At 39.4% G+C, this 22523-nt stretch overlaps 1 protein-coding gene across 4 annotated transcripts in view; it reads right to left on the bottom strand.

Moving 5' to 3' along the window:
- Positions 1-22523, bottom strand: part of LOC126088526 (GATOR complex protein WDR59) — a 271830-nt gene that overhangs the window by 143125 nt on the left and 106182 nt on the right. For all 4 annotated transcript variants that reach the window (XM_049906688.1, XM_049906689.1, XM_049906690.1 and 1 more), the window contains exons 12-15: positions 21596-21685; positions 16711-16861; positions 8242-8468; positions 5919-6076 (exon numbers count right to left, since the gene is read on the bottom strand). In XM_049906688.1, coding sequence (XP_049762645.1) covers positions 5919-6076; positions 8242-8468; positions 16711-16861; positions 21596-21685 — 626 coding nt within the window. The remainder of the gene's footprint in view (positions 1-5918; positions 6077-8241; positions 8469-16710; positions 16862-21595; positions 21686-22523) is intronic.

Here is a 22523-nt window from a genome sequence, read left to right as displayed (position 1 = left end):
TGGAAGTAAACAGAATATTAGTGAAAACATTGTTACAAAAAGAAGTATAACTTGAAACAAAGCTACTAAGGATTTGTAATATATTTCTTTAAGAAATGCATCCTTATAATATGAAGTGATTTATGATGTACATAACTTTTTCCAAGGTTATATTTTTAACTGTAAACCAATTAATAAGTATGTTCGATAATGCTTTAAAATCTAAACCATTACTGGAATGTTATTTAAGATGATGTGGCGGTGACCACGTGAGGCGGTCTTGCGTCAGTTTTTGACCAGTCTTTGTGAAGCACCAGACACCATAATTTCTGTAAAACTCATTGTAAATCTCTTGTTTTGTGAATATATAGAAAAAATATAGTCAAAATTGTGTCACCCACATGGTCTGAAAATTAGAATGCTTCAACCTTCTTCCAACAAGTGGAAAAGAGTTCAGGCTACAAAAATTTTAATTGCATTAAAGCCGAGTTTTTACCAACCGACAAGAGATTTCAAATCAAAGTTAAGTCGTATAACTACAGGCTAGTCATAGCATCAGCAAACAGGATCATCACCATGTAACTAACTCAAGAGAGTGACAGAAGAGCTTCTCACTGAAAGTTGACCCCCTCCACATAAAATCAGTTTGAGAATATTTAGAGAGCTTTGGAAAAATTAAAACAGATCACAGATAGGAAAACTATTTGTGAGGACTGAATAAGGTAACTCAGCATTGTTCACTCTGCAGTGAAGGACCTCAAGGGCTTGCAAAGCTTTAAGGTATTGCGCACACAGATAACGAAGGCTGCATAACAATAGTCCTTAACATGTTTCAAAGGGGGTAATAATGTTTGACCTCATTTAAAAATCACTGTGATCATACTTAATATTTTAATACCACAAAGCAGTTCAGTTACAGTAATGTTTTAATCTATATGACCATTATCAGGCTAATGGCTCCAGATATGAAGAGCCAGATGGCTCCAGAAGGCGTGAAGAACTGTAGCTGCTGTTTGGCATTACTGGTGCCTGTCACACACTATAGATCCTACCAGCAGCTCTGTGAAGCAGCTCCTCACTTCTTCTGGAGCCACTGGCCTGATGACAGTAATTGGTGTTAAAAATCAGTAACTTATTGCAATCTGTACAGATTTTTAATACTAAAAAGTTTCTAGATAGGTAGAAACATGGCTTCTCTCCACAAGTTTGGATATTTTTCATTGTCCTGGTGACGATAAAAAAGATTTTTTGGCTGCTACCTATGAGTTGCCATAACATGCTGTAATGGATCCTTTTGGGACCATCCATCTCAGCAGCAATTCTGTGGCTCTGAAAAGTTGGAACCTGACTGGCAGTGACAGTTACTCTGGCAGGAATTATCACCATGAACTTCATTTAGTCTCCTTTGTAATCCAGGGGCATTTGGCACCCACTACCTCACAAGACTGCACAGTTCTCTGCAGTTAGTTGGTCGATATTTAAACTTGTGCAGTGCCACCTGCCTCTACCTGAAAGCAACATTGGCATGAAGACTGTGTAATGGATGCTTCAGTGACACTGTGACCTTTTTTTTGTGATACAATTCACCTGTTCTCGGATGCTCAAATGGTATGCAGATACAGCAATTTGTCTCTAAAGTGTCCAGCTCACCTTTACTAAGCACTCGTCGCAGAGTTTATTTTTTACACACTGTTCTGTCTTGCACATGAACTGAGTGCAGAAGTAATTACCATATAATACATATTTGCCATACCCATTTTAAAATCACTTGCACAAATTAGAAATGGCCTGGTTGTTTGTTGACTGTTGTTAAAGAGTCAGTCACAGGATGGGTGAGCAATGAAATGGAACACACATTATTTTGTATGAACACATTAGGTGTGCTTTCACACCATGAGGAGTTATCTACTGCCAGATGGTAAGTCATGTCTCATCAGCCTCTGTAGAGACAGAAAATGGTGCTTGCCTTAAAATTCCCTAATTCCTTCAATGTGGACTCACACACAATATGTCCACAGTCAAATCTAGATCACATAAAGGCTCAATAGGACAAGAGCACACATATTCTGACTTCTTCCAATGCTCTGCAAGTATCACGGTTTAAAAATGTACGAGTTGTAACGTACACTGTCCTCAGGTCCCCTATGCACAGTAGGCAAATAAGTTCAGCATCACAAATTAACGCAGAATTTTTTATAAAATGTCCTGCTCAGGCAAACCAAAAGCAGTATGTGAATGGTTAAGATCAATACTGATTTATTGGTGATGATTGAACAGAATGGTTATTCACAATGAAACAATCAAAAATACCGGATGGAATGGGACAATATTATGAAAAGGATAGTTGCTACTCACCATATAGAGGAGATACTAAGTCGCAGATCTGCCTATCTGCGACTCAGCATTTCCGCTATACAGTGAGTAGCAATTATTATTCATAATAATGAATTCAATCCACTCAAAATACACTTTCACTACTGAGGAAGAATTTGCAAAGTTTGCTGTTTCAATGCCCCCTTATTCCAACACCAGTGTTGACGATTATCCCTTTTTACAACTTTGATAATTTTATACCTTTTCCCATGATGGCAGAGACTGAAAAACCATTAGGGTGACGTGCAACTCTTCTTCTAAGCCTATCAGAGATGAATCACAATCTCAGCCATGTCTTTTTCAAAGGAATCATTACGATACTCAAGTAATTTAGGGAAAGAACAGAAAATCTAAATCTGGATAGCTAGACAAGGAACTGAATCCTGATTCTTCTGAATGTGAGTCCAGTGCCGTAACCACTGTGCCACCTTACTCACTTTCATCTCACATGAGCTAATACACACTGTACATATGTCAACTATGTTGTGGTCACAGTAATATGTCAGTCAGAAGTGCCTATTATTTTGTTGTGGTATTAGTCTAATACGAAAATTCTAACAACAATAGAAACAATAATCAGCTATCAGCTGCATTTACCACACCAACATGTGGAAGAGCAATGGCCACAGGTACAATGATACTCGTGGAGTTCCGCAGTCTGAACAGAAGTGCCTTCTCCCAGACTTATAGGAATGAAAACAACCAGAAAGTGCACGGCACCGGAACAAAGTTTTCTGATACATAATACCAGTAGATAATCGACTTCTTCTCAAGTATTGAATAACAGCTTGCTAAATTGTATATGCTACTGCCTATTCTTGTTCCAAATAATGGCTCATAAATTACAGTGTCTCATCTATCTGTATTATGAAAAGGATAGTTGCTACTCACCATATAGTGGGCACGCTGAGTTGCAGACAGGCACAAAAGAAGACTGTCACAATATGAGCTTTCGGCCAATAATAATGTTGGCAAAGGCTCCATCACTGTTGTTTTGACCACAAGGATTACCTGTCAAAAGGACTCTGTCAGCTGTCAGATTCATTCATCTACAAACCCTGCCACAGTGACCCAATTCCAGAAATCCAGCAGAATCTCCAGTCTCTCCCCAGATCCTTAGGCCCATCCCAGAATCTTTCCCTGGAGTCCGTCTCTCTCCTACCCCCTAAGTACCTCCAACACTCCTACCTTTTACATGCTTTCTAAAGACCATAAACATAACCACCCAGGATGCCCCATTGCGGCCGATTACTGTGCCTCCACTGAGAGAATTTCTGCTCTCATAGACCAACACCTTCAGCTTATTACCCACAACCTACCATAAAAGGTACCAACCATTTCCTCCACCAACTCTCCAAAATTCCCACTGCTTTACCACACGGTGCCCTGCTTGTCACTACTGATGTCACCTCTTTTTACACTAAGATCCCTAATACCAATGGCCTTGCTGCTATTGAACACTACCTTTCTCAATGACCAGCGGATTCTAAACCAACAACCTCCTTCCTAGTCACTATGACCAACTATCTCCTCACCCACAATTACTTCTCCTTTGAAGACACTACTTACAAACAAATCTGGTATGGCTATGAGTGCCTGCGTGGCACCACCCTGTGTCAACCTATTCATGGGCCATCAAGAAGAATCCTTCCTAAACACCCAGAATCCCAAACCCCTAACTTCGTTCAGATTCAATGATAAGACCTTCATGATTTGGATTGAGGGTGAGGACACACTGTCCACATTCCTCCAGAAACTCAACACCTTCTCCCCCATTCAGTTCACCGACTCCTACTCAACTCAACAAACCATTTTCCTTGGTGTTGACCTCCACCTCAAAGATGGCTACATCGACACCTCTGTCCATATCAAAACTGTCAACCACCAGCAATACCTCCACTTTGACAGCTGCCATCCATTCCATACCGAGAACTCCCTTTCAAACAGCCTAGCCACCAATGGCCGTTGCATCGGCAGTGACGAGCTGTCCCTCTCTAAACATACCGACGGCCTCACTAAGGCCTTTACAGACCGTAATTACCCTCCCAATCTTGTACAAAAACAGATCACCCAAGCCTTATCCTTCCAGCCATCCACCACCTCCCAAAGTCCTATTGTCTGGCCACATAGGAGCATTCCCCACGGGACTCAGTACCATCAAGGACTGTAAAATCAGAATTACATTCTCTGCAGGGTTTCGACTACCTCTCATCATGTCCTGATATGAGAAATGACCTACCCACTATCCTTCCCACCCCTCCCACAGTGATACTCCACCACCCACCAAACCTAAAAAAATATCCTCGTCCATCTCTACACAACACCTGCTCCCAACCCCTTGCCTTGTGGCTCATATTCCTGTAATAGACCTAGATGCAAGACCTGTTACATACATCCTTCCAGCACCAACTACTCCAGTCTGATCACAAACACCACCTATCCCATCAAAGGCAGGGCAACCTACGAAACTAGTCATGTGCTCTGGAAGCTAAGCTGCAACCACTGTGCTGCATTCAACATGGGCATGACAACTAACAAGCTGTCTGTCTGCATGAATGACCACCAACAAACTGTGGCCAAGAAACATCTAGACCACCCTGTTGCTGAGCACACCATCCAACACGACTTTCTTCATTTCAATGACTGCTTGACTGTGCCACCTGGACCCTTCCCACAAACAACTTTTCTAAACTGTGCAGGTGGGAAATCTCCCTGCAAAATATCCTATGTTCCCATAACCTCTTCTGCCTCAACCTTCATTAGTCATTGTCCTTACACATCTACCCCTTCCCAGTTCCCATTCCAGCACTACACAGCCTTCTTTCCACCAATGCACCTAGTCTCCCCCTGTGCTCCGTCTAACCTCCTGACTGCATGTAGCTGCCCTACCCTATTTCCTCCTCATCCCTGCACACTCCCACTAGCAGCACTTTACTGTCCCCCACCCGTACCCTGTTACCTCTCGCCCTCCCCACCCCAGTCTCCTTTTAAACCCCATCTGCTTGCCTCTCCCATCATACACTGCTGCCCAGAGCCTGGCTTCAGCTGCCAGAGACTGTGGTCATGTGTGTGTGAGTTGCATTTATGCGCACGTTGTGTGTGTGTGTGTGTGTGTGTGTGTGTGTGTGTGTGTGTGTGTGTGTGTGTGTGTGTTTTTGAAAAAGGCTTTGTTGGCCGAAAGCTCATTTTGTGACAATCTTTTTGTTGTCCCTATCTGTGACTCATCATTTCTTCTACATGGTAATAGCAACTATCCTTTTCATAATATTGTTACATTCCATCCTGGATTTTCAGGTGTTTCATCTATGACTGACACTGTAAGACAACCAATAATTCTTCATTCATAACTTTTTATTTACTAGTTGCACACTACATTCCTGAATAATTTACTAGGAAGACATAGTAGGAACTGTTTATGGTTTCTTTATAAACACTGGCATAGAAGCTATTGAAGTTTAACAGAAGCATTCAGGGGTACATGGTTCCGTGCATGAAACAGCTTTTCTGTAAGAATTTAAAAATTTAAGTTAGTGCAATCAAAAGCAGAACTTTACAGAAATACTTACATATATTTTTCACCAAGCTCCCTATGGACAAAAAACAGGGCTGATGCATCATAAACTGTAATAACAGCTCTGGTTGACTTTTTGCTGCCTCTTGATGAGCTACTAAAGCCTCTAGTTCCACCATGCACATTTCTACTTCTTACTCTTGTCTGTTTTGTCTGTGAAATGATGAAATAAAGTGAATTTTTTTTGTCACTTACAGTAATAAAATATATGAAATGAGTGACTTCACTATTTATTCCCAAACCAGCCACTGGTTCAATGAAAGATTAGTGATTTGTATACTACCTCCTCCAATAGGAGTCAAACTATCACAGATCAATAGACAGCACATAAGATTTTCTAATGTAAGATTTAGAAGTGTTCTGGTCTTATTGAAATAAGTGCAAAACAATCATTATATGACATTTTACATCAATGTTAACAAATGGAAATGAGAAAATTAGCTGTTCTTGAACAAATCACTCCTATTGTTAAAATGTCGATTTGGTTGTACAAATTGAGGATAACACTGTCATCTGTTTCAAGACACCAAAGCAACTTGCAATGAAGGCTAGAGTGAAGAAATCTGTTTCTGTGCACTCAAAAATTAATTTTAATGCATTACATATGGGTCTAATTTGGTGTCGCTGTCTCCTAGAATCAGGAATGCTAAATATAATCCCGAGTGTCAACCACGTACTCTGGATTTTGCAGTTTGGATAAACAGAGTGCTTTACAGTGATTCACAATTACTTTGTCTAGAAATACAATAATTGTTGAGGATAAATTATCCCACAGCCCTTTTAAGAGTGCTGAGAGGAGAAATTTCTTGTTTATCTGTCCTAACCATAAGCTATATCATCCTGCAGATTATAAATGACACCTATGGGTACATGAAAACTGTATTATGTGGTAAGTGCTTCAACACAGAGGAGCTGCTGTGGTCCCCATACTGTACACAGTCCCACAACACTCTAATAGTGAAGCACATGTAATTACCTGACTTGTTCAGACTAAAGTGATACTGATTTGATGGTTCCAAGTGTAACACAGGTATTACCCTTCATATGCTCTTTCAAGGCTCACTGATAAGAGAATCATCATTCTGTTGTGGGAACAAGAAATTATATACAAAGCTTATTCAAAAAGTAAAGTACATTCCATGCAATTACCATTCACTTTCAGATACTTTTTGAAACTTTGCACCAGATCCTTTAAACTCTCTGCACAGAAGATCTCCACCTGGGTATTGAACCAGCTGATGATGGCACTCTTCAGTTCCTCATTATCTTCAAACCGTTGTCCACCTATCCATTGTTCAAAGAAGAGAGAATTGTCACTGGGTGCCAGGTGAGAACTGTGAGATGGTTGGTCAAAAATTTCGAACAGAAATGCGTTAATTTGCTGCTGGTGCATGTGCACATGTTGCCATTGGGTAGAGTGACCTTGGATGACAGTTTTCCAGTGCCATCAATTTTGGGTGGCACATCATAATTACAGCATCAGAAAATTCATCAGCCAGCGCACCAATCATCAATCAGACAGCAAGTTTTGATCTACTTGTTTCACAATTTTATCATTTTGGATATTGGATCTGACAGTCCACTTTTTACAAGTCTCACCTCCACTGTCTAACCTTTCCTTGGCTCGCTAGTGTAGGCTCATATACCAGGAGACACATCTGATGAATCTGACTAGCTGCAGATCCACTTGCACAAAAAAACAAACAGTACACACTTTTCAACTGGTGGAAGGAACACTGCTTGAAGAGGTTGTAGTTCACTTTCACCAATAGTCAAACAACTACAGAAACAAAGGATGACTTCTGTGTATTCATGTACAATTGATAGATGGTGCTGCACTCACACAACATTGTTTTAACCCGCCAACATTTAAGTACAAGAAAATTGCTTTTAATTTTCAAATATGCCTCATATTATTTGCAATAAGAACTGCCCTGCAGTCAATCATAATTTACCACTACATATCTCATATAGTTGATGATCTTGTATCTTAGGACATGATAATATTAAGAGCTATATGTAATGAAACACCTCTAAACAAAATGATTATCACCAATTTGCAAGAACCCTGATACCCCTAGTGTGAAAATGGGATTATTGTAGATTCAATGAATGACAACCAATAAAATTAAAATGTTGTAACTCTGTGCTGAATGTGCAAGGCAGATAATGTAAGTTCTTTTCATCTATGTTACTTTAAAATTCATATATTATAACCAAAAATGTTGCCCTGTTTGCATTTTTTTTTGAGAAAACATCATTCTATAAATGTACTTTAAAAAATAGATTCACTACGTGAGGCAGAACAGAACACTTACTCTTTCTGGGAAATAATATGATGACACTGGAAGAGGAGTATCCACAGAGTTTCCCTGGTTTACAGATGGGTAAATTCTCGAATACTGTGATGTGGTACCAGGTGAGGCACCGAGATTAAAACTGGTAAGGCTTCCACCAAGAGCTGACAAAGATCTAGGAGTAAAGCTTTCTGAACGTGTCGATAATCTTCGAGAAGAAGGAGCACGACCAAAACACACCAACATATCTGTAAAAATTAACAGCTATTAAAAACTCAGGAAAATTGTCAAAAGTAGATGATCAAGCACTTTTGTACAATAAGGAAAAACAACAGACAACACTATGGTAATGCAGGTAGAATCTTGGATGGTACGTTAAACACTTAAACATTTCCTGGTCTAATCAAGAAGCAGAAGAGGAAAGGAACATGTTGGTCCTTGTAAATTCACCTGACTCTACCACTTTCCAGCTACGCACATGCCTTCAATCACCCCCGGCCCCCAGCTGTCAACCAGGATGAATGGCCACTGTCAAACTGTGGCCAAGAGCAAACTGGACTACCCTTTGTCACAACATGCAGCTGTTCATAACATACTTGATTTCAATGGCTGCTTCACAACCCAGACCATCTGGATCTTTCTCTCCACCAGCAGTTTTCTGAATTGTGGAGATTGACAGTTATCCTTATAATACATTCTCTGTTCCCAAAATCATCCCAGCCTTAATCTACAGTAATTTATTGTCTACACACTCTCCACCCAAATGTTCCCACTCCTTCTGTCCCATCACATCCTCACAATTCACCAAGCCTCACCCTCATTGTGTGCTGCTCTCTGCTGGCACACCCATTGGTCTTTTTCCCTTTTCAGCCCCTCTCTTTTATGCTCCCTGTTTTCAAAAATAATTGGCTCTGAGCACTATGGGACTTAACATCTGTGGTCATCAGTCCCCTAGAACTTAGAACTACTTAAACGTAACTAACCTAAGGACATCACACACATCCATGCCCGAGGCAGGATTCGAACCTGCGACCGTAGCGGTCACGCGGTTCCAGACTGAAGCGCCTTTAACTGCACGGCCACACCGGCCGGCTCCCTGTTTTCCCCTCATCTCCCTCCCCCACAGCCTCTGACACTGTGCCTGGCAGCCCTGTCCTTCCACTTGCAGTACCTACACGCTCTGCCAAGTAGCGTCAATTCCTCTTCTCCCACCCAACCCTTGCTATCCCTCCCCCTTCCCCACCTCACTCCAGACTGTTGCTCCCGTCCAATGCATTTCTTTTGGAGTTGGCCGGAACAACTGGAGATAGCAGTCATGTGTGCAAGGCTTGCTTGCTTGTGTAAATGGGTCTATGTTTTTGTTTTCTGAGGAAGACATAGGCCATAAGCTTTTCCATAGGTTGGAACTTAAATAGTGGCAACACTGCTGTGGGGACACTATGCAATGGAATCTACTATTCTCACTGATAGCACACAGTGCTGACATACTAACTTACCTCTGAACAAATGGACTCGTCCGTCCCACATCACCGGCATGCGTACAATCGAGGGAAACACAGTCACTTGTGAGTGAGCGGTCTAATGTAATGCATGTTTTCAAGACAGGAACAACGGAGTTAGATCAAGACTGAATGTGCAGAGGTCATACAGGATGACAGTGTCATCACGGTCTTCAAGAGGAGTGCGGGGAATCGGCATTGCTGTACAGAACAGTGGCACATTGGATAAAAACCTTCAACGAAGGTCAGCAAACTGTGGCAACATGCATCGGGCAGGTTGTCCTAGCATCACTGAAGAAAAAGTGCATGCTGTTACCGTGTTAGTGGAAAGTGATTGACACCATACGATTCGTGAGCTCGCCCACGAAACCGGATTAGTGCATACAATCGTGTCCTGAAGGAATGCCTGGGCATGCAAAAAATTGCATCACAATGGGTTCCGCATGACTTGAGGAAATGCACAAAAGGATGCGTTACAATGCTGCTCAGACGCACTTGGAATGCTATGAGCGCGAAGGAGACGTTTTCTTACGCCATATCATAACACTGGATGACACATGGGCCACATCATATGAGACAAAACTGAAACGCCAATCCAAACAAATGGCGTCATTACCGTTGGTTGCTTTGTGGGGGTTGAAGGGACCAGACTACAAAGGCCATAGGTCCCTTGTTCCATGACCACAAAAACTTATACGGAGTAAAAGCAAGTAAAAGAGGTAACAAGGGACAACATGGAACAAGAAAGACACAGATAAAGACAAGAAAACATGGAAATAAAAGCACTTAGAGTAGTACAATGGTTGGCCGACCATGGTGTCATTACGGGTTGCCGAAAAAGTTGAAAGTGCGTCAGAGCCCGAGTATGGTGAAAGTTATGGTGATTCTCTTGTACGACCATGATGGTGTAATCCTAAGCATTACATTCCTCCATGGCAGACTGTCAATGCACAGTATTACTGTTCACTTTTGGAGCATCACCTGCAACCAGCTTTGTGAAAGAAGCAGCAACACCTTCTGCGCAACACTCCCATCATTTTGCACGACAATGCACAGGCACATACAGCGTAAGCTGTGGCTGCTCTGTTTGGTCGATGGGGCTGGGAAATACTGTACCACCCTCATACTCCCCGGACTTAAGTCCTTGTGACTTTGATTTGATTCTGAAGATGAAGGAACCACTTTGTGGCATTCGCTTCAGAACTGTTCAAGAACTGCCCTATTCGCACCATCAACAGAACAGGCTCTGCTAACGGTACACTACACCTTCCACATCACTGGCAACCAGTTCTACACAACACTGGCGATTACTTTGAAAGACAGTAACAAGTGCAAACATGTAATTCTTTTGTATTGGTTGTGAATAAATAGTTGCAACTATTTAAGTTTCAACCCTTGTATATAACAGTATTTTCATTGTGCCTGTCTGCAACTCTGAGTAGTAACGATCCATTTCATAATACTGTTGACATTTTAATCTGGACTTTCCATTTTTTTGTTTCTACATAAGTTCCTTTTGTGGACAGCAAGACCAATAAAAAATAATGTAAAAATAATCAGATGTATATAAGATCCATGTGTGTTTTCATGGTGTTACAAATTTTCAGAGATGATGGAAGAGAATAACTTTATCAAACTGAAACAGAGGGCCCTAGTCCAGAGATGAGTGAGTTAAAGGTATAAGCAAAACTAATTCAGTGTTGCATCTGTTGACAGTAATGATAAAAATCTTAGCACACACATTTTTGCGATAAAACAAATCATGTGTTTTTTAAAGAACATCACAGGAAGGTAGATTTCTTCCTCATGAACACCTGCATCGGATGTCCACCAAATATGATTCCACTTGATTTCTTCTTGGGAGGTCAAGTCAAAAGTCTCATAGAAGAGATACCTGTTAAGAGTGAAGAGGATCTCCTGCTAAGAATGACAATGTTCAAACAATGCCAGTGTTGTTTAAATGGGAATGAAAGAAATTTGTGCAATGATGTCACATTTCTAGAGATGTGTGGAGACATCACTTTGAATACCTATGTGATGTAGGCACCTAGGGCAAGCTGTGCTGATAAATTACTACAAAAACAATTTGCACTTTTTACCACTATCAGTGCAACAACAGTAGATCTAAAATATTCTCATTTTCACTTACAACTCATGAGGGTACAAAATTTTTCATGGTTTTACCAGCAATGATTCTCTTTAAAGTTAGTGGATGGATCGGAAACTCCCATGGCATAGTAGAATGTAAATGAACAAGTGTGATGAAGTTTGTGTTAGTGGGAGAGGGATAATACAATCTTCTCAAGAATTAAAGTACTCTCTATTTGGAATCACTATTTCTTTAGATTATGTTCTGTTGTTTTTTTATTTGCCTGTCTGGGGTATTTCTTTTGGGCTTCGTGCAGAGCCGAGTGTAGTCAAGCAGAGCAGCCACAAGTGCAGCAAAGAGACCTCTGCATCGTATACTACTCTAAGGAATATCGACAACCTGAACATCCGATGACAATAATGTCAACTACACTGATGTTTCTATAATGACGTTCATTTGATCACTTAAATGCTAGACCCAGTACAAGTCAGTTACTGTATGTCAAAAGAAGATTAAATCATGCATTTATCTTAAAGCTGTTGGGCTACTCCTTTATTACAGTTGCTGACTTATGAAGAATTAAAGAGGTACCTGTTGAGAGCCTGTCGGCTCTTACTGAACGCAGAAGTGTTTGACAGTCGCGGGCTCTCGCAGACTTTGGACTGTCATTCTCACTGCTGTGCAGAGTAAGTGTTATAATGCGAGAATACATGAATGGTAAATTCCTTGAAGAGTCATTATCATCATGTTGAGTTATTAACTTTGCACAGTATTCTCTGTGTTTGTTTTATTTTTAAGAATAAACACATTATTTGCTTTGTCTAACATAATTATCCAAAGAGGAGCAAATTATTCCATCAACAGCAACCATACATTGGTTAACATACTGCTCCAGACACTATACCTCTCCACGTATGATGACAATGCTAATGCCAATTTTAACCTCTTAAGCCCGGAAGCCAAGAATGTACTCACCAGTTGCAGAATCACAGGAAAAACTGCATCACTCTGCTATCTGTTGATGATGGGCAACACTACTTCATCAGCAAAGAGTCGAGATGTCTGTGCTTACACACTGTTAAGATCTTTTTGGAAAGTGAGCAAGTTGGATGAAATCAGTAACTGAAAACTGTCTTTTTGGGGAAAAAAATACATTTTTATATTGATAAGTGAAAATATTTAGAGGGCAACTAAATATTTCACTATTTCACTGCACATTGCATTTAGAATTTATCAAGCCACATAAAATGGAGAGGAAGATACACCTATAAATTTTATGATGTGTCTCACAATGGAACTGCTGAAACTCACAAAAAGAGACTGCAGTATAAGACTTCGTTTTGAATATTGCTTCAAAGTATACTACACTGGAAGTGTATTTTAAGTAATCATGAATGTTTTAAATGTAATAAAATTCTTTAGTTGACAATTCCTGACAATTCCATTAATTTTTGTCTAATAATTCCTACACTAGAAAAATTTGAATACAACGATGCATTGCTGTATCAGCTGGCCGTGTAAACTACTGTCTGTGGGCTAGGCGTGGCACTGAAGCTTTCGACTTGGAGGGTTAACTTAGTGAAATTGTAGAACCTATTCTGGAAGGAAATCAGTTTAGATTAGAAAAACATGAATGTACACATGGGGCAATATTGACCGTCTGACATGCAAGAAGATGCGTTGAAGAAAGACAAACCTAATATAGCATTAGCAGATTTAGAAAATGCTACTTAAAATGTTGACTGGGACACATTCTTTAAAATTCTGTCAGGAATTAAATACAGGGAGCAAAATGTTATCTATAATTTGTACAAGAATCACACTAAAGTCATGTGAGTCAAAAAGTAAAAGGAGGTGGTCATTAAAAAGGGAGGAAACAGTTGTAACTACAGCCAGTTGGAAACATTTTTCTACATAAATGATACATGATTTGCCAATCCCACTCCCCTCAGACAGTGGAACAAAAATACAAAAAAAGTCATCTAATTTTTTACAGACATATTAATCATAATACATTAAGTAGTTGTGTTAGTTGTATGTAAGAGAATTCACCAGTAAGTAATTAAAAATTTTTATGTATGCTACTGAAAAGCAGAAAACAAATTTGTATGTGACATGAAAGAGAAATATTCTATTAATAAATTAATGTGAGAATGATGCCTGGAAACAAATGGTAATATAATGTGCGTTGCTTCCGGAAGTCTTGAGTGAAATTTGAGCACAATTAGCCAGGGACTTAAGTGAAAAGTTTACAATTCAAACAATGGGAAGTCCAGGATGGAATAACAACAATATTGAGATGATAGATTGTTACTTACTATATAGAATGTGTTAAGTCACAGATAAATACAATGAGAACAACACTAGAAATATATAAGGTTCAGGATGAAGTCCTTCCTTAGAAGCAGACATTTCACATAACAACAAACATATACATACATGAAAACAGTAGCCATGTTTGTGCATGCGCTGGTGTGTGTGTGTGTGTGTGTGTGTGTGTGTGTGTGTGCGTCCCCCCCCCCCCCCCCCCACACACACACACACTTCTCAGGAAGGACAAAAAAAAGCTTATATATTTCTAGTATTCTTTTCATTGTGCCTCTCTGCGACTCTGGACCTCCTCTATGTGATAAGTTCACATTTCAAATACACCTATACTAACTAGAGCAACATTTTCTACTCAAGCCAGTGGCAGCTTATAGGCACACATTCACATGGTTTCGTGGCAGACTCAACATTACTAGACATTTTTTGCTTCTCTTATCATGTATTTTCAATCATGCCAGTTTTTGTAGTAATTATGGTACACACTGTGCACAAACTTTGCACGAGTGCCCCGGGCACCTTCATCAGGTTGGCACTTCAAGCAGCTGCTCAGGGCACTAGGGCCTTAAACTGTCCCTAGTTGTAACCTATACCCTATATTAATCAACCTGTACATAGGGCGTGTAAAGCAGCAAAGAAAACCAAGGAAAAATTTTGAAGAAGGATTGAAGTTCATGGAGAAGAAATAAAAACTTTAAAATTTTCCAATCACATCTTAATTCAGGCAAGGGCAGTAAAGAACTTGGAAAATTGGTTGAGCAGAATGGATTGTGTCTTGAAAAGAAGTTATAAAATTAATATCAAAACATCCAAAATAGAGGAATGTAGTGTGATCGAATTGAGTCATTTGATGCTGAGGGGATAAAGATTAGGGAATGGAATACTAATATCAGCAGACGAGTTTTACTATTTGGGCAGTTAAATAACTAATGATACCAGAAGTATAGAGGATATAAACTGCAGACAGGTAATAGCAAAATACCTTTCCTAAGGAAAACAAAATATAGCCCTACTATGAGCTAATATAACATTAAGTATTTTCTGTAAGTATTTGTTGAGAATGTATCCTTTTATGAAAGTGAAATGTGAATGACAAATAATACAGACAAGAAGAATATAGAAGCTTATGAAAGGTGTCGGTGAACTGAACAGAACTAGTTTTAGAGCACAACTTGAATAAAAGAAGGGACAGGTCGATAGGAAACATCCTGAGGCACCAAGGAATAATTTATTTAAAAAATTGGAAACTCCAGGTTGGAATATTAACAATGTAAGGAAAAGATAGATTGCTACTTACTGTAAAGATGATACAATAAGTTGCAGACAAGCACAATTAAAAGACACATATTATCTTTCAGCTACAGCCTTTCTCAGAAAAAGGAGAAACAACACACACACACACACACACACACACACACACACACACACACACACATTCAGTCGCAGAAGCAAGCACACCTCATGCACACAAGACTGCCATCGCTGGCAGCTTGGACCAGAATGCAACTATCATGTGGAATGGATGCAGCAGTCTGGAGAGGAAGGGGAAGGGGCAGCACTGCACTGGTGAAGGGTGAGAGGAGCACTTTCTGGCAGTGTGTGCAAGACTAGACTGCCAACAGGCGCAGTGTGGGGAGGCTGTGGGGCAGGGAGCTGGGGAAAATGGGGCCAAAATTGAGAGAAAGATGGGTGGATGCATTGGCAGAGGGCAGCACACAAAGAAGGTGGAAGATGAGAACAGAGAGGAGGTGACAGGACTGAAGGGGTGGAAACTGTCAAACTGTCAGGTGGAGGGTCTGGGGACATTATGTTACTGTAGGTTGAGGCCGGAATAATTTCAGGAGTGGAGAATGTGTTGTAAAGGTAACTCCCATCTGCACAGTTCAGAAAAGGTGGTGGTGGAGGAGAGGATACATACGGTCTTTCCTTCTTCATTCTATTTTCCCCACCTCCCTGCCCCACAGCCTCCCGATGCTGCACTTGTTGGCAGTCTAGACCCTGTACACTCCGCGAGACAGCGTTCCTCTCTCCCCCCACCCATACATTGCTATCCCTTCCCCTTTCCCACCCCCTTGAAACTACTGATTCCGTTCCACATGACAGCTGCATTCTGGTCCGAGCTGCTGGGAATAGCTAATTTGATAGTGGACAGAGGGGGATGGAGGCAAAAATTGTAGAGGGAGACTGAAGCTTCAGTACAGTAAGAAGGTTCAACTGGATAGACATTACAGCTCCCGCACAGGGATGAAGAGGTGCAGCGAATGGACTAGTACAGTAAGCTGCATGAAGTCTTAGTACTGTAAAAAACAACAGCAGTCTTTACAAAGTAACTCAACAGTAAGACACAGTATATCAAAATACTTTTGAGTACATGTGTAGTTATGGCAGTACAAAATTTTGTTTGATCAAGAAATAGCTTTCAATAAACCTACACTTTGATGTTCTGACTGTAGGAGCAGACACAAGAGCATAAATAAATAAAATAAAAAATAATAAAATTAAGAAAATGCTTATTGACATATCTGAGACTGTGAGAGGCAGGGTAATCTATTTTAAGGAGGGTTTTCAAACACTTACCAACTCCACAAAATTTTCCCCCAGATGTCCGAGGGAATGGTATGTAAGCATCTTGAAAACTGCCAAATATATTTGATGACTCAAGAAAGGCGTTTGGCTGGGAAAGATGTCGGGAGTAAACTTTGTTTTCTGAATCCTCCCCAGAAGTTATCTGAAATAAACCAGCATATTATATTAAATACATAATGATCTGAATCGAAAACCACATAAAAATTGTGGTAACATCACTAAATTGATAACATGGATACTTGAAGATAATGTCAAACTTTTACATGAGGATTAAAGTCTATAAAGAGGTGAATTGCTAAACATCCAAGTGCATTCTCTTTTGTAATATGGAATTACACCAATAGACTTAGGTCTAGTCAACTATCGCTTATCTTCTTGAGCTGACTTCGTTTCCGTTTTCCCCATACATAATCTTCCGCACACCACTTCTTTTCTTAAACAAATGTACTGTAGATGAAGGTTTCTCAGGTCTCCAGCCGAGTGGTAGCGTTCATATCTAGCGACGTTTCGGGAAGTGTCATACTACCGATTTTCTGGTGAACTTTGGCAGAAGATGGGTAGTATGACACTTCCCGAAACGTCGCTAGATATCAATGCCACCACCCGGCTGGAGACCCGAGAAACCTTCATCAATAGTTTATGCCGGGAAAGCCTACAGTCACATCAATGTACTGTATTGACCAAATGGGTTAGATATGTTTGCTAGGTATTGTCTTTGACCACTTTTATAAATAAAACTTTTGATTTTGATCAATGAGGCCTGGAATAGATGCAAACCATTCAACATTGTAGTTCAACTTTAAACAAGTCAATATTATAAACACATCTTGCTTTGAGATAAACACCCTGAAAGCAGGCACATTTTGATCTTTTTGCTCTTAAAATTATGTGAATGACAATTATAGATTCACACATTAATCGAAAGTAGTGGAACCTTGAATTATTTAAGAGTTTTATGCAAACTAATTAAATGGAAGATTTTTGGGAGCCCAAATATGTGGCTAAGGCTATTGGGAATAGTGTCAACATTATCCACAAGAAAGTGTCGAAACACAAAATTGGCATATTATTTATCAAATCAAAGACTGGAGTGAAGATTGCAGATAGCATACTTTTCAGCAGTCACTGCTCAATACTTCTGACAGTGGTTATTGTACAGGATGTGTTGGCATGAATATCCATACATAGATGACAACATTCTAGGTCTGTATTATAGAGGAGAGAGAAACAATGGTAGTGGAAACATTATTATCAGGTAAAAATGTTTTATGTGTGGTAATGTGTGAAGAACAACCCTAAAAGCATCAAAATCAAAAACCACCTCCCTAATCTTCAAAATTGCATTAGGTTCATACCACAATCTAAACAGCATCCAAGACCAATTACATCAGTGAAAATGAATGGTGCTGTGACTAGCAGATACATAGCAGATTCTGGACAAGAAGGAGTCATGGCATTAGTACCCCACAATAACGGAGACTGTTTATTTTACAAAAAACTGTGCAGTGTCAATGAGAGCATGCAAACACCATGGTAACTAGAAACCAGTGTCAAGTGCTGAAATGATGGTCAGCTGCACTACGATCAACTCAGAGAAGGGATGCAGCTGTCTGCTTTCGCCTACACATGCTCTGATTGGCGTCATCATCCCTTCTGGCACTATGAGTGTTACGTTGCTCCCAGCAACAAGTTCATATTTTACTTTGAAACTGCATGTAGCATACTGCATAGGCACAGAGTATGAGGGATTTTTGAGGACCTATTATCGTAATGGCATAATAGCTGAGTGGTCTAAAGCGTAGAGCGGCAATTTGTTTACCCAGGTTCGATTCCCGTTGGTAAAGATACTTTTTTTTATTTTATGTCTCACAATGCTATACTGTCAATTATGGAATTTAAATATATTTAAACAGTTCAATTTATATATTTAAAATTAATATATTCAATTTAGTTGTGATTACTAACATTTCAAATCAAAAAGCTAAATGCTAGGCAGTGGTAAAAAAAGTATACAACGCAATTTAGTACGAAAGTGTTTTCTGCACATAATCTGCAGATGATTTGCTAAAGAGGCCTCTTTCCAGTAGATGCCTGGAGGAGAAAGTGATATTTAAAGAGTTAGGTAGATGTATTTCAAATGTAACTCTAAAAAAAGAGTGGCCTGGTACATGGCTCACTGATTTGGGTAAGTAACACTGAAAACTTCGAAATACTTGCAAAATATTTTAATCAGCTTATTATTTGTCCAGAATCAATCCCTAAGCGTAAATACTCAAACACTCACGAAAATCTAGAAGAAGATTTACCCCCAACCACCAAAAGAATTGAACTTATTAAAAACTTATAAAGCCAGTGGAGAAGACTATTCCAGCATCCATTCCACCAGAAGTATTGAAATGGCCTCAAACAAAAATGAGCTAAAATTAATCTTTGAGAAAATTTTGAAAACAGAAAAACTACCGGGAGATTGGAAGGTGGCCTTGATACATCCACTACATAAGAAGGGCTTATATTTTAAAGAAAAAGGCAGCCACTTTTATTTCAAATAAACATAAAAGAAAGTGGCAAAAGATAGGTTACGGAAAGGCACACCTAGGTTTATAGCATTTGTTGACTTAAAGAAAGCGTTTGACAATGTTGACTGGAATACTCGATTTCAAATTCTAAGGGTAGCAGGAGCAAAATATAGGGAGTGAAACGCTATTTACAACTTGTAAAGAAACCAGACAGCACTTATAACAGTTCAAGGGCATTAAAGTAATGCACTGGTTGAGGAGGAAGTGAGACAGAGTTGTAGCCTATCCCAAACATTACACTGAGCAAGCAGTAAAGGACACAAAAGAAAAATTCGGGGTAGGAATTAAAGTCCAGGGAGAAGAGATAATAACCTTGAGGTTTGCTGATGAGATAATTCTGTCAGAGACAGGAAAGGACTTGGTAGAGCAGTTGAATGAAATGGACAGGGTCTTGAAATGAGAACATAAGACGAACATCAACAAAAGCAAAATGAGAATAATGGAAAGTAGTCAAATTAAATGAGGTGGCAATGAGGGAATCAGATTAGGAAATGAGACATTTGAAGTAGTAAATGAGTTTTGCTACTTGGGCAGCAAAATAACTGATGACAGTTGAAGTAGAGGCGATATAAAATGTAGGTTGGCAATGACAAGACAAACATTTCTGAAGACGAGAAATTTGTTAACACAGAGTAAAGATTTAGTGTAAGGAAGTCTCTTCTGAAAGTATTTGTATGGAGTGCAGTCACATATGGAAGTGAAATACAGATGAGAAACAGTTTCAACAAGGAGAGAACAAAGGGTTATGAAATGTGGTGCTACAGAAGAATGCTGAAGATTAGATGAGTAGATCATGTAACTAATGAGGAGATACTGAATATAATTGGGGAGAAAACAAATTTGTTGCCCAACCTGACTAGAAGAAGGGATCAGTTGGTACAACACATTCTGTGACATCAAGGGATCACCAATTTAGTACTGGAGGGAAGGTAGTGGGATAAAAATGGTAGAGGGAGACCAAGAGATGAATACAGTAAGCAGATTCAGAAGGATGTAGGTTGTAGCAATTACTCAGAGATGAAGAGTCTTGCACAAGATAGAGTAGCATGGAGAGCTGCACCAAACCAGTGTCCAGACTGAAGACTATGACAATAACAACTATTTCATTTCCTACACAACTTTTAGAAATCAATCCTTTTGTGTGCTAGAGGGACCTACAGATGCACCACTCTTATAAGATTTTAACACTTTGCGGTGCTTGTTGATGTAGGGTTTGTGAATCGTTCTTATATTAGCATTTGCAATATGTAAACCGAACTGGGGATTTTTCCCATGTATCATTCACATTTCAAGCAATAATTGATCTATTAAGCTTCTGTCTTCATAGTGCTCATTCCACAAACAAGGTTGCTCATTATACACTGCACAAACTGTACAATTAGTAATAACTGAAAAGCACCAGTTTGCTTTTGTTCTACAGTATTAATTTATATCATTTTTTATAATTTATTGTTAATTTTTACAATTTTTTACTGCAGAACAAAAGAAAAATTGGTGCTTTTCATTTATTATAATGTTGCCCTACCTAGAACCGACAGAAGATTCTGTTAGCATGTACAATAAGTGCTAACTATCACTTTTCAGTCATATTTTTGCACTGCAAAACATGCACACAACAAAAATTACCAAAACCAAAATGAGAATACAATATTTTTTGATAATATAATGTAATTGGATAGCTAAAAAGTCTACTCACCAAGCAACAGCAGGAGAACACACATATAAAAAAAAGTATTACATATGCAAGCTTTCAGACCCAGTGGCTCCTTCTTCTAGCAGAAGGGTTGAAGGGGAAGGAAGAGGGGTGAAGGGAAAGGGCTAAAAAGATTTAGGAAACGAGGCAGAGTTTGGAAAAGTCACCCAGAGCCCCAGGTCAGGAGAGGCTTACTGGATGGTATGAGAAGGAAAGATTTTCCTTGCCTTTTTTATTCATGTGTTCTGCTGCAGCACTTAGTGAGTAGATTTTTTAATCCATCCAATTACAGAATACAAAAACTGTACTTTGCAATTCTGATGCGAGGTAGCAGTCGAACGGCACTGATTAGTGGTGGAAGACAGAAAGTGACATTGCAAAGTTACAGCGACTTTTAGTGGCACGACTAATAGTGGTATTATTCAAGTGACCACCGGAATCTGGATGTACATGTGCGACTTTAGTGATGTCACTCAAGTGGCAAGTTACTTTAGTTGCAAATGTAGATACTACCTTTATGGCAAAGATTTGTGCTAGGGGACCAGAGGGATGGGGAAAAAACCCATTCTGTTTATAAATGTAGTACTAGTTTTAATCTTACTCGTACCTGATCTATTGTTGTCACAAGCTGCCGAAGGCATGGTTCAAGGCATGATTTATTCTTTCTGACTCTCTGCTGAGCCGTCTGTTTCATAGCCTGTCAGTAGAAAGCAAAAACCAAATGTAAGTATCTTCAAAAATAATAGCACAATCAGTTATAACAATAAGAAAATGTTATTAAGAATATATTTATAGTGAAGCCGAGAATTGGAAGAAAAGAAAAACAGCAAGACATCAAAATACTGCTTCCTGACAGATATACATAATTATAACCACCACTGTGTGTGTGTGTGTGTGTGTGTGTGTGTGTGTGTAGATTTGTTTGTTACTTGATGGTCTTGGGTCATGGAATTGCTACAGCAGTGATGGACCATCATTATGTGAAATAACAATCTCTAAAAAATCTACTAAACTAGTGAGTATGAATAATGGGGATTATGTTGCATTGCTAATTGGTTCAAATGATGAAGACACATAATGTGCCAACAGAAATGGAGAGAAAAACTAAAACTAGCTAATTTGCACAAAGGTATGCATGGTACATATTCAACATTGTTACGATTTAGCACCTCTGTCATGTGTAACCAGTGAAATCTACACTATAAACAAGTATGTCATAGAAATATGTACTCAGTTCAATAATGCAGAAGTTGTCCAAGCTCCTACTTTAGAGGGTAACATTTTCACATGGATTCTCAAAGCTAATGCATTCCATCATAATTCATATCAGCACTGTAGCATTAAATTTTGCAGCTTCAAGTCATTCAACTGCATTGTAATGGTACATAATTAAACACAACATCCATTTTTTCACTTCTTTCCACAACCTGGAGACTCTTGTACATAAGACTAATACAGTGTAATTATATGACATTAGTGACTGCTGTGTTATGGCACAGCCATGAGAACCGAGTCCTATTACCTCTCAACATAAG

This window comes from Schistocerca cancellata, chromosome 6 (genome assembly GCF_023864275.1).
Source record: "Schistocerca cancellata isolate TAMUIC-IGC-003103 chromosome 6, iqSchCanc2.1, whole genome shotgun sequence".
Lineage (NCBI taxonomy): Eukaryota > Metazoa > Arthropoda > Insecta > Orthoptera > Acrididae > Schistocerca > Schistocerca cancellata.
Note: the sequence above shows the minus strand (reverse complement) of the source record. Positions and strands in the feature narration are given on the sequence as shown.